Source organism: Mrakia frigida (genome assembly GCF_051309035.1).
Source record: "Mrakia frigida strain ATCC 22029 unplaced genomic scaffold BDY24scaffold_21, whole genome shotgun sequence".
Classification (NCBI taxonomy): Eukaryota; Fungi; Basidiomycota; class Tremellomycetes; order Cystofilobasidiales; family Mrakiaceae; genus Mrakia; species Mrakia frigida.
This window is the reverse complement of record NW_027481260.1, coordinates 240,821-260,120: the sequence shown is the minus strand read 5'-3', so window position 1 is coordinate 260,120 and position 19,300 is coordinate 240,821. Positions and strand designations below refer to the sequence as shown.

The following is a 19,300-nucleotide window of genomic DNA, read 5'->3' as shown; positions in this document are numbered from 1 at the left end:
CTCCTCTCCCTCCCTCTCTCCTTCTTCTCTCTCCCTACCCACCACCCTTCCCTTTAGTCGAGCTTCTCCCCCTCGCACACCTCCCTCCACCCTCTTCTCCTTCTCCCTCTCCCTCGACTCTTCAACTTTACAGGCGAAAGGAGGTGAGTCCATCGTGCCCACGCGACGAGCTCGTCTCGACTTTTCCATCTTCCTCCTTCCTTCCTCCTTCGCCGCGTCTGACCTCCCTTCCGGCTCCCTTTTTTTACGCTCAGACTTTCTACTACCCTCCTCTCACGCACCTCCATCATGTCGGGAAACTCAGGGAAGAAGGCGCCTGATCTCAGTGGTTACAACTATGGAGCTCTCTCCTCGCTCGTCCTCCAAACGTACGTTCAACTCCTTCCTCCCCTTCCCTCCTTCTATCGATTCATCCATCCATCCGGATGATGCGAGAACTTCAAGCTGATCTTCCTATGCTTCTTCTCTCTACGCTCTCTCTATCACTCTTTCTATATCGATCCCTCCTCTTGTACGCGACCTTCCAATCCTTCGACGACCTCCTCCTTCCCTTCCTTCCACCTCCACCACCTCCTTCCCTCCCTCCAGCGATCGGTCCAAGATCCCTCGTCGAGACTTCGAGCCAACGGGAGAGGCCGAGTCCCTCGTCGGACGAATCGATCAGAAGCAGATGGGAACTCGAGTCGGTCGAGAGAAGCCAAAGACGGAAGCCGTCTCAAAGGCGAAAGCCAAAGCCTCAGCAGCCGACCTCGCTGAACGATCCGTTCGACGAGGAGCAGCAGGTTCAGCGGGTCAGGCTGGATCCTACGCCGACATCCTCGAGGCCGCTCTCGATTCGGAAGGAGTCTCGTACAGGCCGAAAACAGCAGAGACCAGGGAGGTCTTCGAGCTCATCCTCGGCATGGTCCATCGCTCGCTGGGAGATCAAGCTGCAGACGTCGTTCGTTCGGCCACCGACACCATCATCGACATTCTCAAGGCCGACGACCTCAAGGACTTCGACAAGAAGAGGGAGATTGAGGACATCATCGGAAACGTTCAGACGGAAACCTTCTCCCAGTTCGCCAACCTCGGAAAGAAGATCACCGACTGGGGAGAGGACGACGTCGGAGAGGGAGCTGAAGGAGGAAGGAAGGAGGGAGACATCGACGACGATGGAGTCGCGGTCGAGTTCGAGGGAGAAGACGACGACGAGGACGACGACGGACAGGAGTTCGAGGTTCGAGACGAGGAGGATTCCGACGAGGAGGAGGACGAGGAAGAGGAGGACCTCGACGCCGACGGACCTGCCACGATGGGAGAGGAAGAAGGCGACGACATGATCCTCGGATCCTCCTCTACCGCTACCAAGTCTCGGAAGAAGGCTGCTCCCTCGGACATCATCTCCCCTCACGACATCGACGGATTCTACCTCCAGCGACTCGTCGCCAAATCCTACCCTGATCCCGTCACGTCCTCCGACCTCACCACCAAGGCCCTCGCTACCCTCTCCTCGGAATTCAACCTTCGAGACTGCGAGAACGAACTCATGGAACTCTTCAACTACGACAAGTTCGATCTCGTTCGAGTCCTCACCAAGAACAGGGAGGCCATCGTCTGGTGCACCAAGCTCGCTCGATCCAACGAGGAGGAGAAGAAGGACGTCGAGGTCGCCATGAGGGAGAAGGGAGTCGGATGGATCCTTCGAGAGCTCTCGGGAGCCAGGAACGCTCGAGCCGTCGCTTCGGACGCTATGGACGTGGACGGAGACGAGTCCACCAAGGCTTCCTCGTCGTCGTCGAAACCCAAGGCGACCCTCGCTCCTGGAGCTCTCGGACTTCAACCTCGTCGAACGGTCGATCTCAACAGCATGATCTTCACCGAGGGAGCTCATCTCAACTCCAACAGGAAGCCCGCTCTTCCCAAGGGGTCGTCCAAGGTCTCGTTCAAAGGCTACGATCAGATCACCGTCCCTGCGCCCAAGAAGAAGGAAGTCGCCGAAGGAGACCTCGTCAACATCTCGGACCTCCCCAGCTGGACCCACAAGGCTTTCGGAACCGAGTCGAGCAGGCTTAACCCCATCCAGTCCAAGGCCTACCCTATCGCTTTCGGAACGGACGAGCCTATCCTTCTTTGTGCGCCTACTGGAGCTGGAAAGGTGAGTCTCTTCGATTCCCTTTCTCCTCTCCTCTCCTCTCCTTCCTTCCTCCCTTCCTTCGGTCGATCTTCTTCCATTCCGTTGCTGACTCTTTCTCTTCTTCTTCATCCCTTCTCTTCTCTTCTCAGACCAACGTCGCCGTCCTCACCATCCTTCGAGCCATCGAGTCCTTCCGAGACGACAAGACGGGAGTCATCGACCTCGACTCGTTCAAGGTCATCTACGTCTCGCCGATGAAGGCTCTCGTCCAGGAGCAGGTTCGAACGTTCAACAAGCGACTCGGCTACCTCGGAATCAAGGTCGGAGAGCTCACGGGAGACAGTCAACTCACCAAGCAGCAGATCTCGGAGACTCAGATCATCGTCACAACTCCCGAGAAGTACGATGTCATCACCAGGAAGAGCACCGAAACCTCGTACACCAACCTCGTCCGTCTCATCATCGTCGACGAGATCCATCTTCTTCACGACGAGAGAGGACCCGTCCTCGAGTCCATCATCGCCCGGACCATCAGGAAAGCAGAGCAGACCGGCGACCCCGTTCGACTCGTTGGACTCTCGGCCACCCTCCCCAACTACAAGGACGTCGCTACCTTCCTCCGAGTCGACTTCGAGAAGGGACTCTTCTACTTCGACGGATCCTACAGGCCGTGCCCTCTCCAGCAGGAGTTCATCGGAGTCACCGAGAAGAAGCCGATCAAGCGATTCCAGATCATGAACGAGGTCTGCTACGACAAGGTCCTCTCGTACGCCGGAAAGGAACAGACGCTCGTCTTCGTCCACTCGAGGAAGGAAACCGCCAAGACGGCAAAGTTCATTCGAGATCTCGCTCTCGAGAAGGAGACCATCACCCAGTTCGTCAAGCCCGACGGAGCCGTTCGAGAAGTTCTCCTTCAAGCCGCCGCCGACGCTACGGATCCCAACCTCAAGGACCTCCTCCCCTTCGGATTCGGAATCCATCACGCCGGAATGACGCCCGTCGATCGAGCCGACGTCGAGGAACTCTTCGAGAAGGGTCACCTCCAGGTCCTCGTCTGCACCGCGACCCTGGCTTGGGGAGTCAACCTTCCCGCTCACACGGCCATCATCAAGGGAACGCAGGTCTACAACCCCGAGAAGGGACGATGGGTCGAGCTCTCCCCTCAGGACGTTCTTCAGATGCTGGGACGAGCTGGACGACCGAGGTTCGACACGTTCGGAGAGGGAATCATCATCACCAACGCGTCGGAACTCCCTTACTACGCTTCCCTCATGAACCAGCAGCTCCCCATCGAATCCCAGTTCGTCTCAAGACTCGTCGATAACCTCAACGCCGAGATCGTCCTTGGAAACGTCAGGAACAGAGACGAGGCCGTTCAGTGGCTCGGATACACCTACCTGTGAGTTTCGTTCTCGTTCGATTCCTCGACGCGTTTTTCGGAGCTTTTCGACTGACTTTTCTTCTTCGTTTTCTCTCTCAGCTACGTCCGAATGCTCAAGGAGCCCGCTCTCTACTCGGTCGGAGCCGACTACATGGATGGAGACGATGCTCTCGAGCAGAAGGTTCGTTCTCGTTTCCCTTTCGTTTCCTTTTCTCCCTCCCTCTCTCCCTCGACCTTTCTTCGTCTATCTCGAATCTGACTCTATCTTTTTCTTCTACTTCTCTTCCTCAGCGAGCCGACATCATCCACACCGCCGCCGTCATGCTCGAGAAGGGAAACCTCGTCAAGTACGACAGGAAGACGGGAGTCTTCACCTCGACGGAACTCGGAAAGATCGCCTCCCACTACTACGTCACCTACGCCTCGATGACCACCTACAACCAGCATCTTCGACCCACGATGGGCATGCTCGAGCTCTTCCGAGTCTTCGCCCTCTCGCACGAGTTCCGAATGATCCCCGTTCGACAGGAGGAGAAGCTCGAGCTCCAGAAGCTCATCGAACGAGTCCCCATCCCCGTCAAGGAAGGAGTCGACGAGCCTACGGCCAAGACGAACGTCCTCCTCCAAGCCTACATCTCCCAGCTCAAGCTCGACGGATACGCTCTCGTCTCGGACATGGTCTACGTCCAGCAGTCGGCCGGACGAATCCTTCGTGCGATCTTCGAGATCTGCCTTCGACGAAACTGGGCCGTTCCTACCAAGGCTGCCCTCGAGATGTGCAAGATGGTCGAGAGGAGGATGTGGGGATCGATGACTCCCCTTCGTCAGTTCAAGAACACCCCGACGGACATTATCCGACGAGCGGAGAGGAAGGAGTTCCCGTGGTACCGATACTTCGACCTCTCGCCTCCCGAACTCGGAGAACTCATCGGAGTCCAGAGGATCGGAAACCGAAACGTCGGTCAGCTCGTCCACAAGCTCGTCCACAACTTCCCCAAGCTCAACCTCGAGGCCCACGTCCTTCCTCTCACTCGATCCCTCCTCAAGATCGACCTCACCATCACACCCGATTTCCAGTGGGACGACAACTTCCACGGAGGCTCGCAGCTCTTCTGGGTCACCGTCGAGGACGTCGATGGAGAGATCATCCTCGTCAGGGATCAGTTCCTCCTTCGCAAGCAGTACGTTACCGGAGACGAGGACAAGAGCGAACACCACCTCACCCTCACCGTCCCCATCCACGACCCCGTCCCTCCCAACTACTTCATCTCCTTCGTCTCGGATCGATGGCTCCACGCCGAAACTCGACTCGCCGTCTCGTTCAAGCACCTCATCCTCCCCGAGAAGTTCCCTCCTCACACGCCTCTCCTCGACCTCCAACCCCTCCCCGTCTCGGCCCTTCACAACAAGGAGTACGAACAGATCTACAACTCGGTTCAGTCGTTCAACAAGATTCAGACCCAGGTCTTCCAGGCTCTCTACACCACCGACGACAGCGTCTTCATCGGAGCTCCTACGGGATCAGGAAAGACGTTCTGCGCCGAGTTCGCTCTCCTTCGACTTTGGTCCAAGCCTCAGCCGAGGAAGGCCGTGTGCGTCGAGCCGTATCAGGAGATGGTCGATCTCAGGGTTGCCGAGTGGTCTTCGAAGTTTGGAGGACTGGGGAAGAAGGTTCTGTCGTTGACGGGAGAGCAGGCAGCGGACCTGAGGATCTTGTCGAAGGCAGACGTCGTGGTTTGCACACCAGCTCAGGTTCGTTGATCTTCTCTCTTTCTTTCGTTTCGACTTGGACTGACCCTCCTTCTTCTTCTTCCTTCGAAAACAGTGGGACAACCTCTCGAGGAGATGGAAGCTCAACGTCAGGAAGGCCGTCACCGAGATTGGACTCCTCATCGCCGACGAACTTCAGCTCATCGGAGGAGCCGTCGGACCCGCCTACGAGGTTCTCATCTCTCGAACTCGATTCGTCTCGTCCCAGACTGGAAACCCGACGAGGATCGTCGCCTGCAGTGTCTCGCTTGCGAACGCTCGAGACCTCGGAGACTGGCTTGGAGCTTCGACGCAGAACGTCTTCAACTTCGCTCCCAGGTGAGCTTTCTCTCCTCTTCTTCGTCTCTTCTTCTTCGAAACTCGAACTGACTCCTCGTCCTTTCCTTCTTTCTCCTCAGCACTCGACCTCTCCCCATGGACATCCACATCCAGAGCTACGACATCCCTCACTTCCCTTCGCTCATGCTCGGAATGGCCAAACCCGCCTACCTCGCCATCAACGACTGGGCTGGCAAGAAGCCCGTCATCGCCTTCGTCCCTTCGAGAAAGCAGTGCAAGCTTACTGCGAACGACATCCTCACCTACTGCCTCGCCAACCAGGAAGGGAAGCGATTCCTCAACATCGAGGAGGAGGATCTCCAACCTCATCTCGATCGGATCCAGGACTCGGCTCTCAAGGAGACGCTCGCCTACGGAATCGGATTCTACCACGAGGCTCTCTCCAAGCAGGACAAGAGGACCGTCGAGAGGTTGTTCGAGTCGGGAGCTATTCAGGTTCTCGTCGCTTCGAAGGTGAGTCTCTTTCCGCTTTCTCGTTCTCGGCGCGTCGAACTCTTGAGCTGACCTCGTCCTTTCGTTTATTTTAGGACACCGCCTGGGGACTCCCCGTCACCGCCTACATGGTCATCATCATGGGAGTTCAGTATTTCGACGGAAAGGATCATCGATACGCCGACTACCCCGTCGCAGATCTCCTCCAGATGATGGGACGAGCCTGTCGACCGACGAAGGACACCAACTCTCGATGCGTTCTCATGCTCCAGCAGAACAGGAAGGAGTTCTACAAGAAGTTCCTCAGCGAGGCGCTGCCCATCGAGTCTCAGCTCCCGGCGATGCTGCACGACCACTTCAACGCTGAGATTGTGGCGAAGACGATCGAGAACAAGCAGGAGGCGGTCGATTGGTGCACTTGGACTTGGGTGAGCAGATCTTCTTCTTCACTCTCGTCCCCGAGGAATCGAAACTTACTCCTGCTTTCTTTCTTTCCCTCCAGTTCTACCGTCGGATGTCGCAGAGTTCGTTTCTCGTCTCGCATTTCTCCTCTCGACGCGTCGAGCTCTCGAGCTGACCTCTTTACTTCCTTTCTTCCTTCGTTCAGACCCCGTCTACTACAACCTGCAGGGAACTTCGCATCGACATCTCTCGGATCACCTTTCGGAGCTCGTCGAGGAGACCCTCAACGCTCTGGTCGCCTCGAAGTGCATCACCATCGAGGACGAGATGGACACCTCGCCGTTGAACTTGGGAATGATCGCTGCTTGTGAGTCTCCTTCCCTCTTTTCCTCTTGTTTTCTCGTCTCTCGACCGTTGTCTGACTCTTCTTCTTGTTCTTCTCTTCTTAGACTACTACATCTCCAACGTCACCGTCGAGATCTTCAGCATGTCCCTCAGCGAACGAACGAAGCTCAAGGGTCTTCTCGAGATCGTCTCGTCGTCGTCCGAGTTCGAGGACGTCCCCATCCGTCACCACGAGGACATCATCCTCAAGAGGATCTACGACCGATCTCCCGTCAAGCTCGAGTCCCAGGACTACGAGTCCCCTCACTTCAAGACGTTCGTTCTCCTTCAGGCTCACTTCTCGAGGATGGTCCTCCCCGCCGATCTCGCTTCCGACCAGGCTGTCATCCTCGGAAAGGTCATCGGCCTCCTCTCAGCTTGTGTGGACGTCATGTCGTCGAACGCGTTCATGAGTGCTTTGGGAGCGATGGATCTGTCGCAGATGTGCATCCAGGCCATGTGGGAGACGGATTCGCCGTTGAAGCAGATTCCTCACTTCGATTCGGAGGTGAGTCTTTTTCGTCCTTCTTCTTCTTCTTCCGAACCTCGAGCTGACCTCGGTTTCATCTCTCTTTCAGATCATCTCTCGATGCAAGGCCGCCGAGGTTACCTCCGTCTACGACATCACCGAGCTCGAGGACGAGCAGAGGAACGACCTTCTTCGACTCGACACGAGGCAGATGTTCGTCTCGTTCTTCTCTCCTTCCCTCTTCTCGTCTGTTACTGACCCTCTTCTTCTTCTGTTTGCTTTCTCAGGCGAGACGTTGCTCAGTTCGTCAACGCCTACCCTTCTATCGAGGTCACCTACACCATCGACGAGGCGGACGAGGGAGGATACACCGCTTCCAAGCCTCTCACCCTTCGAATCACCCTCGACCGAGACGCCGACGAGGACGCTTCTGCTGAGGACGATCAGTCCGTCGTTGCTCCCTACTACCCCGCCAAGAAGACACCTGCTTTCTGGCTCGTCGTTGGATCGGGCAAGTCGCTGTCGGCCATCAAGAAGGGTGAGTCGCGCTTCCCTCTTCCCCTCTTCCTTCTTCGTTCGTTCGAGGCTGAACGCTGACTTACCCTTCCCTGCTTCACAGTCACTCTCACCACCGTTCTCAAGGTCAAGCTCGAGGTCTCGCTCCCAGCGGGAGATCACAAGTTGAGGTTGCTCCTCGTTTCCGACAGTTGTGCGTTTTCGTTTATCGCTCTTCGCTTTTGCTTCTCTCGTTCCTCTGCTCATGACTGACTCCCCTCTTTTGTTGTGCTACAGATCTCGGAGCCGATCAGTCCTTCGATCTCGATCCTATCACCGTTCTCGAGGGAGAGGATTCGTCGGAGGAGGAGGATTCGGACGAGGAGATGGCGGAGTAGAGAGTGGAAGGACGAAAAAAGCTGAAGGAGAAGATCTCTTGAGGGCTAGATTATCGGTGTTAGGGGCTGGTGAGGTGTGTTTCTGTATTAACTTTGTTAGGGTTTTGAATCGTTTATTCTCTCTATCTCTCTTTCTTCTTTCTTTATGTCCTTTCTCGTGCATCCCGACGCAACGAGAGCGAGCGGGGAGTCGACGGCCTCTGAACCCTTCTTGGCTTGAAAAGCATCAAGGAGAGGCAGCAGTGCCAACGAGCTCGGTCGTTGGTGTTGAAGCTAGTCTATCGCCCGAGGCAGAGACTCAGGAAGAACAACAAGAGGGGAGTCGCCGACGCGTCGTTCGTTCGTCTGATTCAGGGTTGAAAGGTAGACTGAGGCTGAGAATCGAGATGTGCAACATTTGCGTTGAAGCTGATTTCTTACGAGTAGAACAAGCAGATCGATCCGAGCTGATTCTATTACGTCTGATCTACAAAACAAAGTCGTCTCCCCCGTTCTGAATTCTCGCCCACTCGAGATAAAGCCTGAACACGTAGGCAACGAGATCTTCTGTAAGGCAGCAAGGATAATGAAGAGTCTGAATCAGCGCTGGAGAAAAGTGCGAGAGCACCTTCGAGGACTAAGAGAACAGAACGCACCTCTCCTCCACGTCCTCTCGACCCAGCATCTCCCGTTGGCAGCGATCCGACGAGCGACGTCGTCTCTTCCTGGATCGTTCGAAGATTGACCTAGAGATCCTCGGAAGAACGCTAGAACGGAAGGTATATCGGTGAAGTCCATCTGTGAGGGAGGGAAATGAAAAGTCAGCGGCGAGAAGACGGAGAGACGCGGAGAGACGATGAGAAGGAAGGACCGAGTCACCTTGATAGGCACGTATGCAAACCAGGCAGGTAGGATGTCCGAGTCTTGAAGAAAAGGGGGGAAGAGAGTCGTCAGAGAAGAAGGAGGCGAAAAAGGGTAAGCCAGAAGACGCGTCGCTTACTCCACTCGGGGACTGCGAAAGAAGAACGGCGTGATCAGCTACGATTTCTATCCGAGCGAGCCTTGGTGATCTGCACTTACAGATGGTGGACTTGAAGACGAGACTTTGAGACCGAGTTGGAAAGAAAGGGCGAGAGTCAGTCAGTGGGAAAAACCACGACGCGGTTTTGGTTGGTGAGGAGCTCACCTGTTCGTGAGCATTAGGCGTTGGAATCGACTCGTCCAGGCGTTTCCATCGACGTCGAAGATATACTTGTATTTCTGTTGAAGGAGGAAACAGTGGGAAAGACGAGGAAGGGAAAGCAACAGACGCGTCAGTCGCAGTGTCGACTACGGCTTACCTTCCTTCCACCGACTCTTCGGACTCACAAACACCTCATTTCCTGACTCCTCAGCAGCGAAATCGAGAACAGCTCTGGAAGTCGGTCGAAGGGAACGAGGTCAGTAGTCTATCGTCGCTCTTGACTTTGTCGACGCTTGTTCTGTTTCTCGCCTGACTCACCCCATCTCCTTACACGTCCCGTCCCCATTATCGCACTGCATCGGTCCTCCACTCAATCGAACGTTGTATCCCCATTCCTTGAGCGTCTTAGGAGCGAACCAACGCGTCTCGGCCTTCCCAGTCTCGGGATTCGCCAGGAGGACTGGAACGAGAGGCAGAGATGCTGTAGATCCGAGCGTTTGGTGGAGACGGGGACGATGAGAGTTTCTCCAAGAGATTCCGTGGTTCAAGGACTTCTCCCTGTTTCGGAAAGCAGGAGGAGGAAGATCCGAGAGGTCAGCGGAGAGTCGGGGGTTTGGACGCGACTGAAACGACGAGGAGACGTACATTCCTGTTGCGTGACCTCGCTAAAGGAAACAAAACGAGGTGTTTAGTCACACGCCTAAGATCCATCGTAAAAAAACAAGGGAAAAGATCGAGACTCACCCAGTACAGATCGCTCTTCTTCTTCGACCACTTGACGTCGTCCTCAGCGTGCTCCTTAAAGTCGCCCTACAAACCAACACCGAACGTAAGTGAGCGTTGGAAACGCACGGGCTCTAGTTTCGAACTTTCGAACTCACCTCGTCGTAAGGAACTCCCAGGACGTCGCTGTTTCTCGCTGTTTTACTGAGGCACATCACAGGCCCGAGCACCTCCTCGGCCGTCCGATAGAACTTTGGAGCCGGGGAAGTCCACTCTCCCTTCTGAAGAAGCGAGAAAACGAAGAACGAGAAGGCAGCTCGTCAGTGAGAACTTCCGAGCGAGGAAACGGAGGAGGCGAGCTGGTTCGAACGAACCTGATCGAGCAAGAAACCATGGCCAGAAGCTATCAGAGGATGTAGGCAGGGATCTTGAGCGGAGCGATGGTCGGAAATGAAGGAGGAGTGAAGAGAGGCCTCGGTGAGGCCTTGTCGAAGGGGAGAGGAGAGAGGGCAGGATCGAGGCCACGGGAATCGAGCTGAGGCCGACGCGATCTTGGAGGAGAGTGGAAGAGCTGTAGTCGGGGACGAAGCGAGTCGGTGAGTTCTGCTTCGAGAGGCAAGGCTCAGGAGGGGAGACGAGACGCGACGAACTCTGGTTGTGCGAGACGAGTTCGAGGAGTTGAGTTCTGAGCTCATGATCGAACATGAATTGAGGCTCATCTTTGAGACTGAATACGAGTCTGCGGATTAGAGAAGCCAAGTCAGCTCGGCAAAAGAAGGAAAAACAGGAGGGGAGCTTGGACGAACGTAAAGTCAGGAAGAAACTGAGTGATGGGTTCGATGAGCGCGGATTGAGGATCTGTTCGTCGATGAGTCCAGTAGTCGTTTGGAGATCGACCTGCGGTGTACTACAAGGGCGTTAGAGTTCAAAAAGCAAGGTCAGACAACATTATGTTCGACGCGAAGTGACAAGCGGTGACGGACTCACGATGACATCGACCTCGCCTCCCTGCACTCGCAGAATAACCGTATCCGGAAGCTCCTCTGCCTTCTTGACCCTCTGAGCAAGATCCTCCTTCGTGAAAGCCCTGAAGGGACCCAGAGACCTCTCAATCTCGTCGTACTCGTCGGGAAACAGGACGTCGTGTTCTTTTACCTAGACGAGAGGAAAGACCGAAAGCTCGGAGTCAGCTGGAGCTCTCGTTCATCTCGACTTCTCCTTCCAGTAGTAGCTCGCGGCACTCACATATTCCCACCACCTGTCGAAACCTATCGGAGGTTGTCGTCCATACCTCCTTCGATATTCCTCGACGGCCTCCTCCAGCGACTCACTCCGCTTCTCGACCATCTTCTCAAACTTCTCCTCTCCCTCCCTGAGAAGATCAAACATGGGATGATACGACTCTCCGTCGTCTTTGCTGTCCCTGTAACCCAAGTACTCCGTTCCTCCCAACCCAGTGCCATCCCTCGAGCGAAGGAAAGAGACGAGCTTTCGCTCCCTCTCGCTCAATCCCTCGGTTGGTCGTTCAAAACGACACCGTCCTTCCTGGTGTTGGTAGAGAAGTTTGTTGGCTTTAGGAGAGACAATTCGAGGTTCGTGATAGATGGTGCTGCCCCAGATGTGTGGAAGGAAGGCGAGGGAGAGGAGGAGGAGGAAGGAGAAGGCAAAGAAGAGTCGACGTCGAGCTGGGGAGGTGGTCGAGAAAAGAGTCGAGAGGGAGCGAACGGTGGAAGAGGAAGCTAGGAGACGATATCCATCGTCGGTGTTGAGCCAGCCTATCCGGGTCATGCAAGGATGGCCTTGTAGGGAAGAGTGGTTACAGGAAGGGAGGGAGGACCTCCCCGAAGCTCATTTCATCCTTCATTTATAAAAAGACGCCTGTCGTGGCTCGTCTGCCTTTCTTGCTGTGGATCTTGCTTGAAGATCTGCTAACGTAAACGTCAGGACTATCTCGCCTTAGGAAGATTTCTGGCCAGAGAATTTCTGCCGACAAGGCTGCCGTCATTCCAAAAGCAAGAACCAGGAGTTCGAACGCGTGGAAAGAGAAGTTTGGAACCACTCCCTTCACCACGCCGACTCTCTCTCTCGCCTCAGAGTCGAAGTGCGAGACGGAAGGAGGGCTACTCTGACTTGAAGGAAATACAAGTCGACGCGAAGTCGAGCCGTCTGACTCGAGTCACGTCTCTTTTCTTCCTCTCCTTCGCGCTCTTCCTGCCCTCTTTTCCATCTGCACCTCTCCTTCCCAACGGGTCAAACACGGAAACCCTAAAAGTACTCGCTGAAATCTCTATACTACTCGACCTCCTCGTCTAAACCTTCCCATCAAACCGTCTCCTCTCCAACCTCGCACTCTCCCTCGTCCCCCCTCCCTTCGCCTCCGGCCACGGTACCGTAGCTACGTCCACGATCTCGTACCCCAGGTTCGTAAGTAACTTTAAGCTTCCAGGGTTGTTGGTTTCGACTTAAAAGACGATGAGCGAAAGCGAACGGAACGACGGAACGAAAGTCAGCCCTAGAACGACGCGACCGTGTCCATCTCCCTCGCTCTCCTTCGTCCAGTCGGCTTCAGAACCAAGCTGCAGCTCGAGTTGAAAAGACTCACCATGAGCTTCCCAGGCCTTCACTCTTCTGTCCTCCTCCCTACCCTCCCAAGCTTCCCAAAAGCTCGTCAACGCTTGGACACACCTCCCCATCACTCCTTTCCCTGCGAACTCCTTCGAAAGGTAGTATCCAACGTCCATCACACCGACTTTGTCACCGTCTGTCTTTTCGTCGTGAGAAGTCCAGATTCTTATGGTTCCGATGAGCACGCCTGCCGAAGTCTCTTCTAGCGAGGACGACGAAGAGGACGAGGGTTCGGAGGGAACGAGTCGAATGACGTGAAAGATGTTGTCTTTGAGGATGGGTGCTGGAGTAGAAATGTTGGAGTGGAGCAGAGGAGAAACGGTGGAGATGTGGGTTGACCATTTCGCTATCGAGTCGAGAGCGTCGGTAGGGAGGTAGCTGGAGAAACGAAGGGAGGGAAGGAAGGAGAGGGGTGTGAGCTCAACGTTTCCTTCCTTCGATCCTCTTTCTCCCTCCCGCCCTCCTTCCCTCCGCTTCTGACCCGCAAAACAGGAAGCATAGAGACTGAAACTCACGGGTACGGAGTCCTATGCAGCCTGGATCCGATTTCAGGCTGATTAAAGAGATGAACCAGACGATCTCCATCTGTTGAACGGACGGGCGTGAGTCGGATCGAGTGAGAGGAGGGAAAGCGAGGAGATTCGATGAGGAGGTAGGGTTCGTTGAGCTCGGAGTCCCAGAGGACGTTCGGCGAGGAGGAGGAGCTCATCTTAGGGGAAGAAGAGGAAGTGAGTGGATCAGTGTTCAAGGAAGGAGAGAGGTTCAGTTCGTGAGGGCTGAAGCCGTGAGCTTCGAGTTTGTGACTCGGAGGCTGATGTGAGTTCCAAGAGAGAAGGGAGATTCGATTGCATATTTTCTGGAAGTTGTGTTCAGAGAAGAGACAGAAAAGGCCTGCGTCTGAAAGAGACTCAAGGAAAGACGCGTCTTGTCCCTGGCCCGAGTCGACTTTCTCCTCTTTCGCTCGTTCTCGTTCGCAAGTGAAAGATAGAGACAGCGAAAGGTCGTACATTCCAAGAAGGGTGGGCGAGGAGAAAGCTACGTAGCAAAGCAAGTGAAAGAGAAGAAAACCATGGACGGGACGTGAATGAAGGAGAAACGAAAAAAGCCCAACGAGGGAGAGTGGGAGAGAGCGTGAGGGTTGCTGGGTTCACGAAGAGGATAAGAAGCAAGCATGAGCAGAGAACGTAAATAAAAGTCAAGGCGATATAGAGAGAGATTGGTGGTGTGTGTGCGTCTCTCGATGGGAGACTTCTAGGGTGTGTGGGTGCGAGATTCGATTCGGTACAGAGAGGAGGAAAGGCCAAGAAAGGGTAGTGAGAAACGTGCGGTTCGTAAGGAACAGGGGTGGCGTTGTGTTGTCTATAGTGTGGATGTGGAGAAATGGTTCGAGAACGGTCGAGAAGGGGAGGGAAGCGACGGAGGGCGATGCGAGGGACCAGTTTGAGAGTTCCGGAGTCGACAGGGGAGGAGTGGAGGGGAGACAAGGGTGGGTAGCGAGGGAGGACGTCGCCGAGTAGGATGAATCGGTGGGTCGAGTGGGCGGAGAGTTTTGAGAAGGAGTGAAAGGTTAAGGTTCTGGAAGATGACAGGTGAAGAGAGGGAAGAGAAGAAAGTCTCAGCGCGTGTCGTCGTCGCCTTCTGTAGCCTCCCTCGTCGCTCGCACCGAAATTAAGCCGAAGGAAAAGCACTCACCAGTTCGTTCTCTGGCGTGTCCATGAGAAAATCTTCGTCCCAGTCCAACCTAAGCACCCATCTCCACGTCATCCGACCCTCTGCCACCACCTCTGACCAAACTCAACGACCGAGGTGTCGGGGGAGGAGCTCCTCTGCCTCCAGCTCCATGACCGCTGTGAAAGTTCATCCCGGGGAAAGGCTGCTGCTGCTGGTTTTCCTGGTGGTAGTGATCTGGAGGTGTAGGGGTAGCTGACGCTGTTGCTCGAGTCTGCGAACGAGTTTGACGACCGAACGGAGAGGTGGGAGGAGGAGCGGAGGATTCGAAGGCATTCGAGCCGGAGGAGGGAGCTTGGGGAGGGAAGAAGTTGGAGTACGAGTTTCCGGAGGAGGCCTGAGAGGAGCCGAAGGGCTGGTGGTGACCAAAGGGAGAACCAGAGGAGGAAGGAGGAGGGAAGCCTCGTTCAGGGATGGGTCCTCTCGACGTTGCTCCTCCGCCGTCGAAGTGGCATGGGAAGCTGCTCTTGCCGCCCTCGTAATCGGACTTGAAACTTGAAGGATGGTAGGAGGTGGAGTTGTTCATGTTGTAGGAGGTGGAAGCTGTAGAGTTGAGCGAGGAGGGTGGTGGAGGAGGGTTGGTGTAGTAGGAGGATTGAGGAGTGGGCTGTCCAGCTTGAGAGTGAGAAGGAGGAAGGAAGAGGGTCTGCGAGAGATGAGCCTGGAGAGAGAACGACCGAACGGGAACAGACGAGGTTGGTATCAGCATGTAGATTGAAAGGAGCAGAAGGAGAAGAGATGTATGCCGGCAGCTGCAGAATTTCTTGGGAAGAAGAAACGGGCAGCGGAAAGGAGAAGGGGGGGGGAGAGGGAGGCCCCAGGAACGACGGCTACAGGCTGGAGCCTCTCCGTTTCTTCCGTCCCTCCCTTCTTCTCCTTCTCCCAGTGGAAAAGAGTACGGCAAAGTATGTTCTCTGGGTAGTATACAAGGGAGTAGACCTTCCTCTGCAGTCTTTACGAGTCGAGGGAGAGAGAGAACGAGCCGCGGGCCGACTCCCCGGGAGGAATCCATCCATCGAAGGGAGGAATCGCTCGTGCTCTCTCCTCTCCCTTCCCTCCCTTTTGCCCTGCAAATCCTCCCTTCCCTTCTAATCGATAAGGAGATCAAAGTGGATAGGAAGAGTGCTCACATGAAGAGCTCTAAGATCCATAGCTTCTTGTCCTATTCCGCTTCCTTTCATCGTCGCTACGAGGTCATCAAAGTCGATGGCCGCCATGGGAGAGAGAGTCGTCGAAGGTGGGTCGGGTGTGGGTTGGAAGGGATTCGAATGGAGGATGTATAGAGAAGCGAGGAGGGCAGAGAGAGAGAGAAGGGTGAGGCAGTGGGTGGAGGTTGAAGGAGTGAAAGAAGGAAGGATAGTTCTGAAGGGTGGATTGGGATGGAGGTTGGGAGGGAAGCGACGGACGAACGAGGGCGGGCAACGAACGAGCGAGCCAAATATCTTTCTGAGACGATCTCGAGAAAACACCGTCATGAAATCGAGGAGTCAGCAGTTCAATCGAAGATCTACTTTTGCTACTAGCTCACCGTCATCGACGAGGAAAAATTATCTACCAGCAGCTAGATTCTCCGGCTCTGGCTTTACGCGACGTCCGAAGTCTCCCCCTCCGAGGGTGTTTGGTTTCCCTCTCCTCTAGACTACCGGTCCGTCTTTTCGTACTCTATCTTCCTCTCCTCCCTCGATGTCCTTTCGCTTGTTGATCTGTTCGAGAGTCTTCCTCAACCCTCTGCGCGTCGTAGAAAGAGAGAAAGAGAGAGAGAAAGCCTGGCCAAGGGGTCGGTGAAAGAAGAGGGGGAGAGAGGACCTCCAAATTGACTTCTCACCGAACCGCCCGAGCTTTTCAGCCCACTCTCTCTTGCCGCTGCCCCAGAAGTATAGAAGGGGGGTTGAGCGATGCTCAAGAGTCATTCTTCTTGAGCCAACTCGAGCCGATCTACGCGAAGGAGGGGAAGCAAAGACGTCGATAAACGCCGTCGAAGATTCGAAGGGAAGAAGTCGGATCTTGCGTCTCAGGCTTGTTTTGAACAATCCTTCCCTTCTCCCTCGAGCTCGCTCTTCCTCGGACCTCTCGATTGCCTGCTAGTCCATCTCGACGTACTGCGACCGCTGAGAACCGAACAAAATCGACTCTGTTTCTCCCAGGAACATGCGACATCACCCGGACGCGTCGTTCCTTCGTTCCCCCCCCCCCCCCCCTTGCGTGCTTCCTTCTCTCTTGCCGCCCTTAGCTTCACTTCACGGACGAAGGTACCGATCCAGCTCTTCTCTTAGCACTGCTAAGTTTAATGACAAGCACCAAGAAGATCTTCTCGATCAAGCTTTCATCAAGCGAAAGGTCGGAACGAGAACCGAGACGAGATTCTCGACGGCGGATTGTTTGGGTTCGCGTCTCTTCTGGAAGAGAGGGAGATGGGCTAGCCTTCAGCAAGCTTCTGGAGGTCGAGGAACAGTAAGTGGGTGCTGATTGAAGAGGGACTGCTCATCGAAGCGCTTTCGGCGGGCGAAAGAAAATGGGGAAGAGGGAAAGTCGTGAAAGGGAGCGACGTGTTCTCGCCGGCGCGGTTTGGTGATCGCTGAAGCTCAGTCGAGGAAGGGAGGTATACATAGAGCTGGGACTCCACGAAAATGTGTCTCTCTCGAGGGTCCTGAGTACATGATCTCGCCTACCAACATTTGAATCCCTAGCTGAGCAAAACCAGAAACGCGGCTCTTCGGTTCTGCATTCCTTTTCCTCAGGACCGATGCCTCTTCATCCAACGGATTGATGGATAAGTCTCCTCACGGGTGGCCAATGAGAGGATTAATCTCGAGACTGATGATGGACGACAAGGTAAAAAGGGAGGAGATGAAACGCGGGAGTCGAAGCTCAACGACGCGTCTGAGAGCGTACCTGCAGCTCGAAGTCTCTAAGATCTGCTCCTCCGACTTGCAGAGAATAGAGTTGCTAGGGCATGACCAGAGAGTGAGATTTTCGTCTACCCTACTTCATGCTTCTCGATTCGTAGACCAGGGAAAGGAAAAGTCGGACAGCTCATGAGGAGGAGAAGTTTCCCTCGAGGGCTCAACGGAGAAGCAAATCTGTGTCTGTCGCTTCTCTGAGCAGATCTTCACGGAAATCATCATCCCTCTGCCCCCCAAAAAAGCATTTCGAATCTCCCTTGTGTCCCATGCGAGCGTTCCATCAGCCCTCCGAGTCACAAACTGAATCGAAGTTCAGCCCTCCGGGACTCGACCTCTCTCCTTCAACACTCATCCACTTGCTTCCTCTTCTTCCCTTGAGATGAGCTCCTCCTCCTCGCCGAACGTCCTCTGGGACTCCGAGCTCGACGAACCCTACCTCCTGATCGGTTCTCCTCGCTTTCCCTCCTCGCACTCGATCCGACTCACGCCCGTCCGTTCAACAGATGGAGATCGTCTGGTTCATCTCTTTAATCAGCCTGAAATTGGATCCAGGCTGCATAGAACGCCGTATCCGTGAGTTTAAGTCTGTACTATTTCTGTTCTGCCATCGGAAAAGCGAAACGAAGGACGAGGCAAGCGAAGAGAAGGAAGGAAACCTTGAGCTCACACCTCTCCCTCCCTTCGTTTCTCCAGCTACCTCCAGACCGACGCTCTCGACTCGATAGCGAAATGGTCAACCCACATCTCCACTGTTTCTCCTCTCCTCCAATTCAACCTCTCTACTCCAGCACCTGTCCTCAAAGACAACATCTTTCACGTCATTCGACTCGTTCCCTCCGAACCCTCGTCCTCTTCGTCGTCCTCGCCAGAAGAGACCTCAGCAGGGCTGCTCGTCGGAACTATAGGGATCTGGGCTTCTCACGACGAGAAGACTGACGGTGATAAAGTCGGAGTGATGGACGTTGGATACGTTCTGCTGAAGGAGTTTGCAGGGAAGGGAGTCGTGGGGAAGTGCGTCGAGGCGTTGACGAAATTTTGGGAAGTTTGGGAAGGCAGTGAGGAAGAGAAGAGGGTGAAGACCTGGGGAGCTTATGGTAAGTGTCTTGGATTGCAGCTCTTTCTTCTCTCTGAGCAGGGAAGTGGTCGTCGTCGCGGTCGAGGGCTGACTTTCGTTCCGTCGTTCCGTTCGCTCTCGCTGATCGTCTTTACAGTCGAAACCAACAACCCTGGAAGCTTAAAGTTACTTACGAACCTGGGGTACGAGATCGTCGACGTAGCTACGGTACCGTGGCCGGAGGCGAAGGGAGGGGGGACGAGGGAGAGTGCGAGGTTGGAGAGGGGACGGTTCGACGGGAAGGTTTAGAAATAGATAGAGGGATTCGCTTAGAAGTAGATGAGGGTATAGGGATATTGGGGATGTGTCCGTTCGGGCTTTGGAGTGGGAGGTTCAGCGGAGGGAGAAAACATGAGGTCAGACTGAGCTCGTCTTTCATCGAGTCCTCCCCCTCATTTGAGGACAACCCCTCTTCCTCTCCTGATAACTGCCGAGTTTTCAGAAGCTTGATCCTAACCGCAAGGCTCTCTTTGCACCATCTCGAGCTCACGAGGGAATGGCCTCTCCACTCGCAAGGAAGACTTTTGTACGACGCGTCGAACTCTCTCTGGTTTCTTTCGCTCACCTCCCGACTCTTGCCTCCTCGAATTTGATTCCACCACCCGGAAAGGCTACAACAGAAATGGTACATGGCGATCGAGTGCCCGAGGGCGGGAAGGCTGAGCTCACAAGTTGCGAGATGGAGTTCCCTCCACGACGGAGGCGATTTTTCGCACTTTGGACACTCACTGCATGGCTTTTGAGAAGATTAAATTCTGCTCGAAAGACTGCCCGATTTTTCCAAAGTAGGCATCTCTCGGATGCAGAACTGGCATGGGGTTCAAAAGATGGAAGGTGACCCTCGAGCGCGTCCCCACTC

The 19,300-nt window shown here is 54.9% G+C and overlaps 5 protein-coding genes across 5 annotated transcripts; 2 read left to right on the top strand and 3 right to left on the bottom strand.

The window, feature by feature from the left end:
* BRR2 (ATP-dependent RNA helicase BRR2) lies at positions 1 to 8,517 on the top strand. Its single transcript, XM_076635858.1, has 16 exons — positions 1 to 143; positions 255 to 368; positions 589 to 2,137; positions 2,266 to 3,515; positions 3,597 to 3,678; positions 3,789 to 4,994; positions 5,563 to 5,585; positions 5,666 to 6,059; positions 6,134 to 6,466; positions 6,541 to 6,562; positions 6,646 to 6,807; positions 6,890 to 7,332; positions 7,403 to 7,506; positions 7,581 to 7,831; positions 7,913 to 8,002; positions 8,086 to 8,517. The coding sequence occupies exons 2-16, from the start codon at positions 289 to 291 to the stop codon at positions 8,184 to 8,186; spliced, it is 6,090 nt and encodes a 2,029-aa protein (XP_076495355.1). The 5' UTR covers positions 1 to 143; positions 255 to 288; the 3' UTR covers positions 8,187 to 8,517.
* A 194-nt stretch (positions 8,518 to 8,711) lies between these two features.
* Positions 8,712 to 11,952, bottom strand: BDY24DRAFT_393546 (uncharacterized protein). The gene is made up of 15 exons (XM_076641063.1): positions 11,317 to 11,952; positions 11,059 to 11,226; positions 10,878 to 10,978; positions 10,722 to 10,810; positions 10,446 to 10,642; positions 10,230 to 10,352; positions 10,093 to 10,158; positions 9,994 to 10,013; positions 9,667 to 9,906; positions 9,534 to 9,579; positions 9,352 to 9,425; positions 9,246 to 9,268; positions 9,166 to 9,177; positions 9,045 to 9,088; positions 8,712 to 8,963 (listed from the first exon to the last, which is right to left on the bottom strand). Exons 1-15 carry the CDS (start codon positions 11,857 to 11,859, stop codon positions 8,766 to 8,768), a joined length of 1,944 nt encoding a protein of 647 aa, XP_076495354.1. The 5' UTR covers positions 11,860 to 11,952; the 3' UTR covers positions 8,712 to 8,765.
* Positions 11,953 to 12,380: 428 nt separating this feature from the next.
* Positions 12,381 to 13,405, bottom strand: BDY24DRAFT_416374 (GNAT family N-acetyltransferase; the record flags this gene model as incomplete). Its single annotated transcript, XM_076643578.1, has 3 exons — positions 12,381 to 12,532; positions 12,674 to 13,074; positions 13,212 to 13,405. The coding sequence occupies 3 exons, from the start codon at positions 13,403 to 13,405 to the stop codon at positions 12,381 to 12,383; spliced, it is 747 nt and encodes a 248-aa protein (XP_076495353.1).
* Positions 13,406 to 14,071: 666 nt separating this feature from the next.
* BDY24DRAFT_111641 (uncharacterized protein) lies at positions 14,072 to 15,978 on the bottom strand. Its single transcript, XM_076635856.1, has 2 exons — positions 15,555 to 15,978; positions 14,072 to 15,085 (listed from the first exon to the last, which is right to left on the bottom strand). Exons 1-2 carry the CDS (start codon positions 15,897 to 15,899, stop codon positions 14,438 to 14,440), a joined length of 993 nt encoding a protein of 330 aa, XP_076495352.1. The 5' UTR covers positions 15,900 to 15,978; the 3' UTR covers positions 14,072 to 14,437.
* A 1,627-nt stretch (positions 15,979 to 17,605) lies between these two features.
* On the top strand, positions 17,606 to 19,166 carry BDY24DRAFT_393540 (GNAT family N-acetyltransferase). The gene is made up of 3 exons (XM_076641062.1): positions 17,606 to 17,900; positions 18,021 to 18,421; positions 18,539 to 19,166. The coding sequence occupies exons 1-3, from the start codon at positions 17,707 to 17,709 to the stop codon at positions 18,688 to 18,690; spliced, it is 747 nt and encodes a 248-aa protein (XP_076495351.1). The 5' UTR covers positions 17,606 to 17,706; the 3' UTR covers positions 18,691 to 19,166.
* The last annotated feature ends 134 nt before the right edge of the window (positions 19,167 to 19,300 follow it).

Coding starts and splice junctions, on each gene's coding strand:
- BDY24DRAFT_111641 (XM_076635856.1), bottom strand. CDS start 15,899: ATGACGGTGTTTTCTCGAGATCGTCTCAGAAAGATATTTGGCTCGCTC. Junction 15,086..15,554: donor TGGATCTTAGAGCTCTTCAT/GTGAGCACTCTT, acceptor TTCTCTCTCCAG/GCTCATCTCTCGCAGACCCT.
- BDY24DRAFT_393546 (XM_076641063.1), bottom strand. CDS start 11,859: ATGACCCGGATAGGCTGGCTCAACACCGACGATGGATATCGTCTCCTA. Junction 11,227..11,316: donor TCGACAGGTGGTGGGAATAT/GTGAGTGCCGCG, acceptor CCTCTCGTCTAG/GTAAAAGAACACGACGTCCT. Junction 9,426..9,533: donor AGTCAGGAAATGAGGTGTTT/GTGAGTCCGAAG, acceptor CTCCTTCAACAG/AAATACAAGTATATCTTCGA.
- BRR2 (XM_076635858.1), top strand. CDS start 289: ATGTCGGGAAACTCAGGGAAGAAGGCGCCTGATCTCAGTGGTTACAAC. Junction 6,563..6,645: donor CTACCGTCGGATGTCGCAGA/GTTCGTTTCTCG, acceptor TCCTTCGTTCAG/ACCCCGTCTACTACAACCTG. Junction 7,832..7,912: donor GCTGTCGGCCATCAAGAAGG/GTGAGTCGCGCT, acceptor CCTGCTTCACAG/TCACTCTCACCACCGTTCTC.
- BDY24DRAFT_393540 (XM_076641062.1), top strand. CDS start 17,707: ATGAGCTCCTCCTCCTCGCCGAACGTCCTCTGGGACTCCGAGCTCGAC. Junction 17,901..18,020: donor CTGCATAGAACGCCGTATCC/GTGAGTTTAAGT, acceptor TCGTTTCTCCAG/CTACCTCCAGACCGACGCTC. Junction 18,422..18,538: donor GAAGACCTGGGGAGCTTATG/GTAAGTGTCTTG, acceptor TCGTCTTTACAG/TCGAAACCAACAACCCTGGA.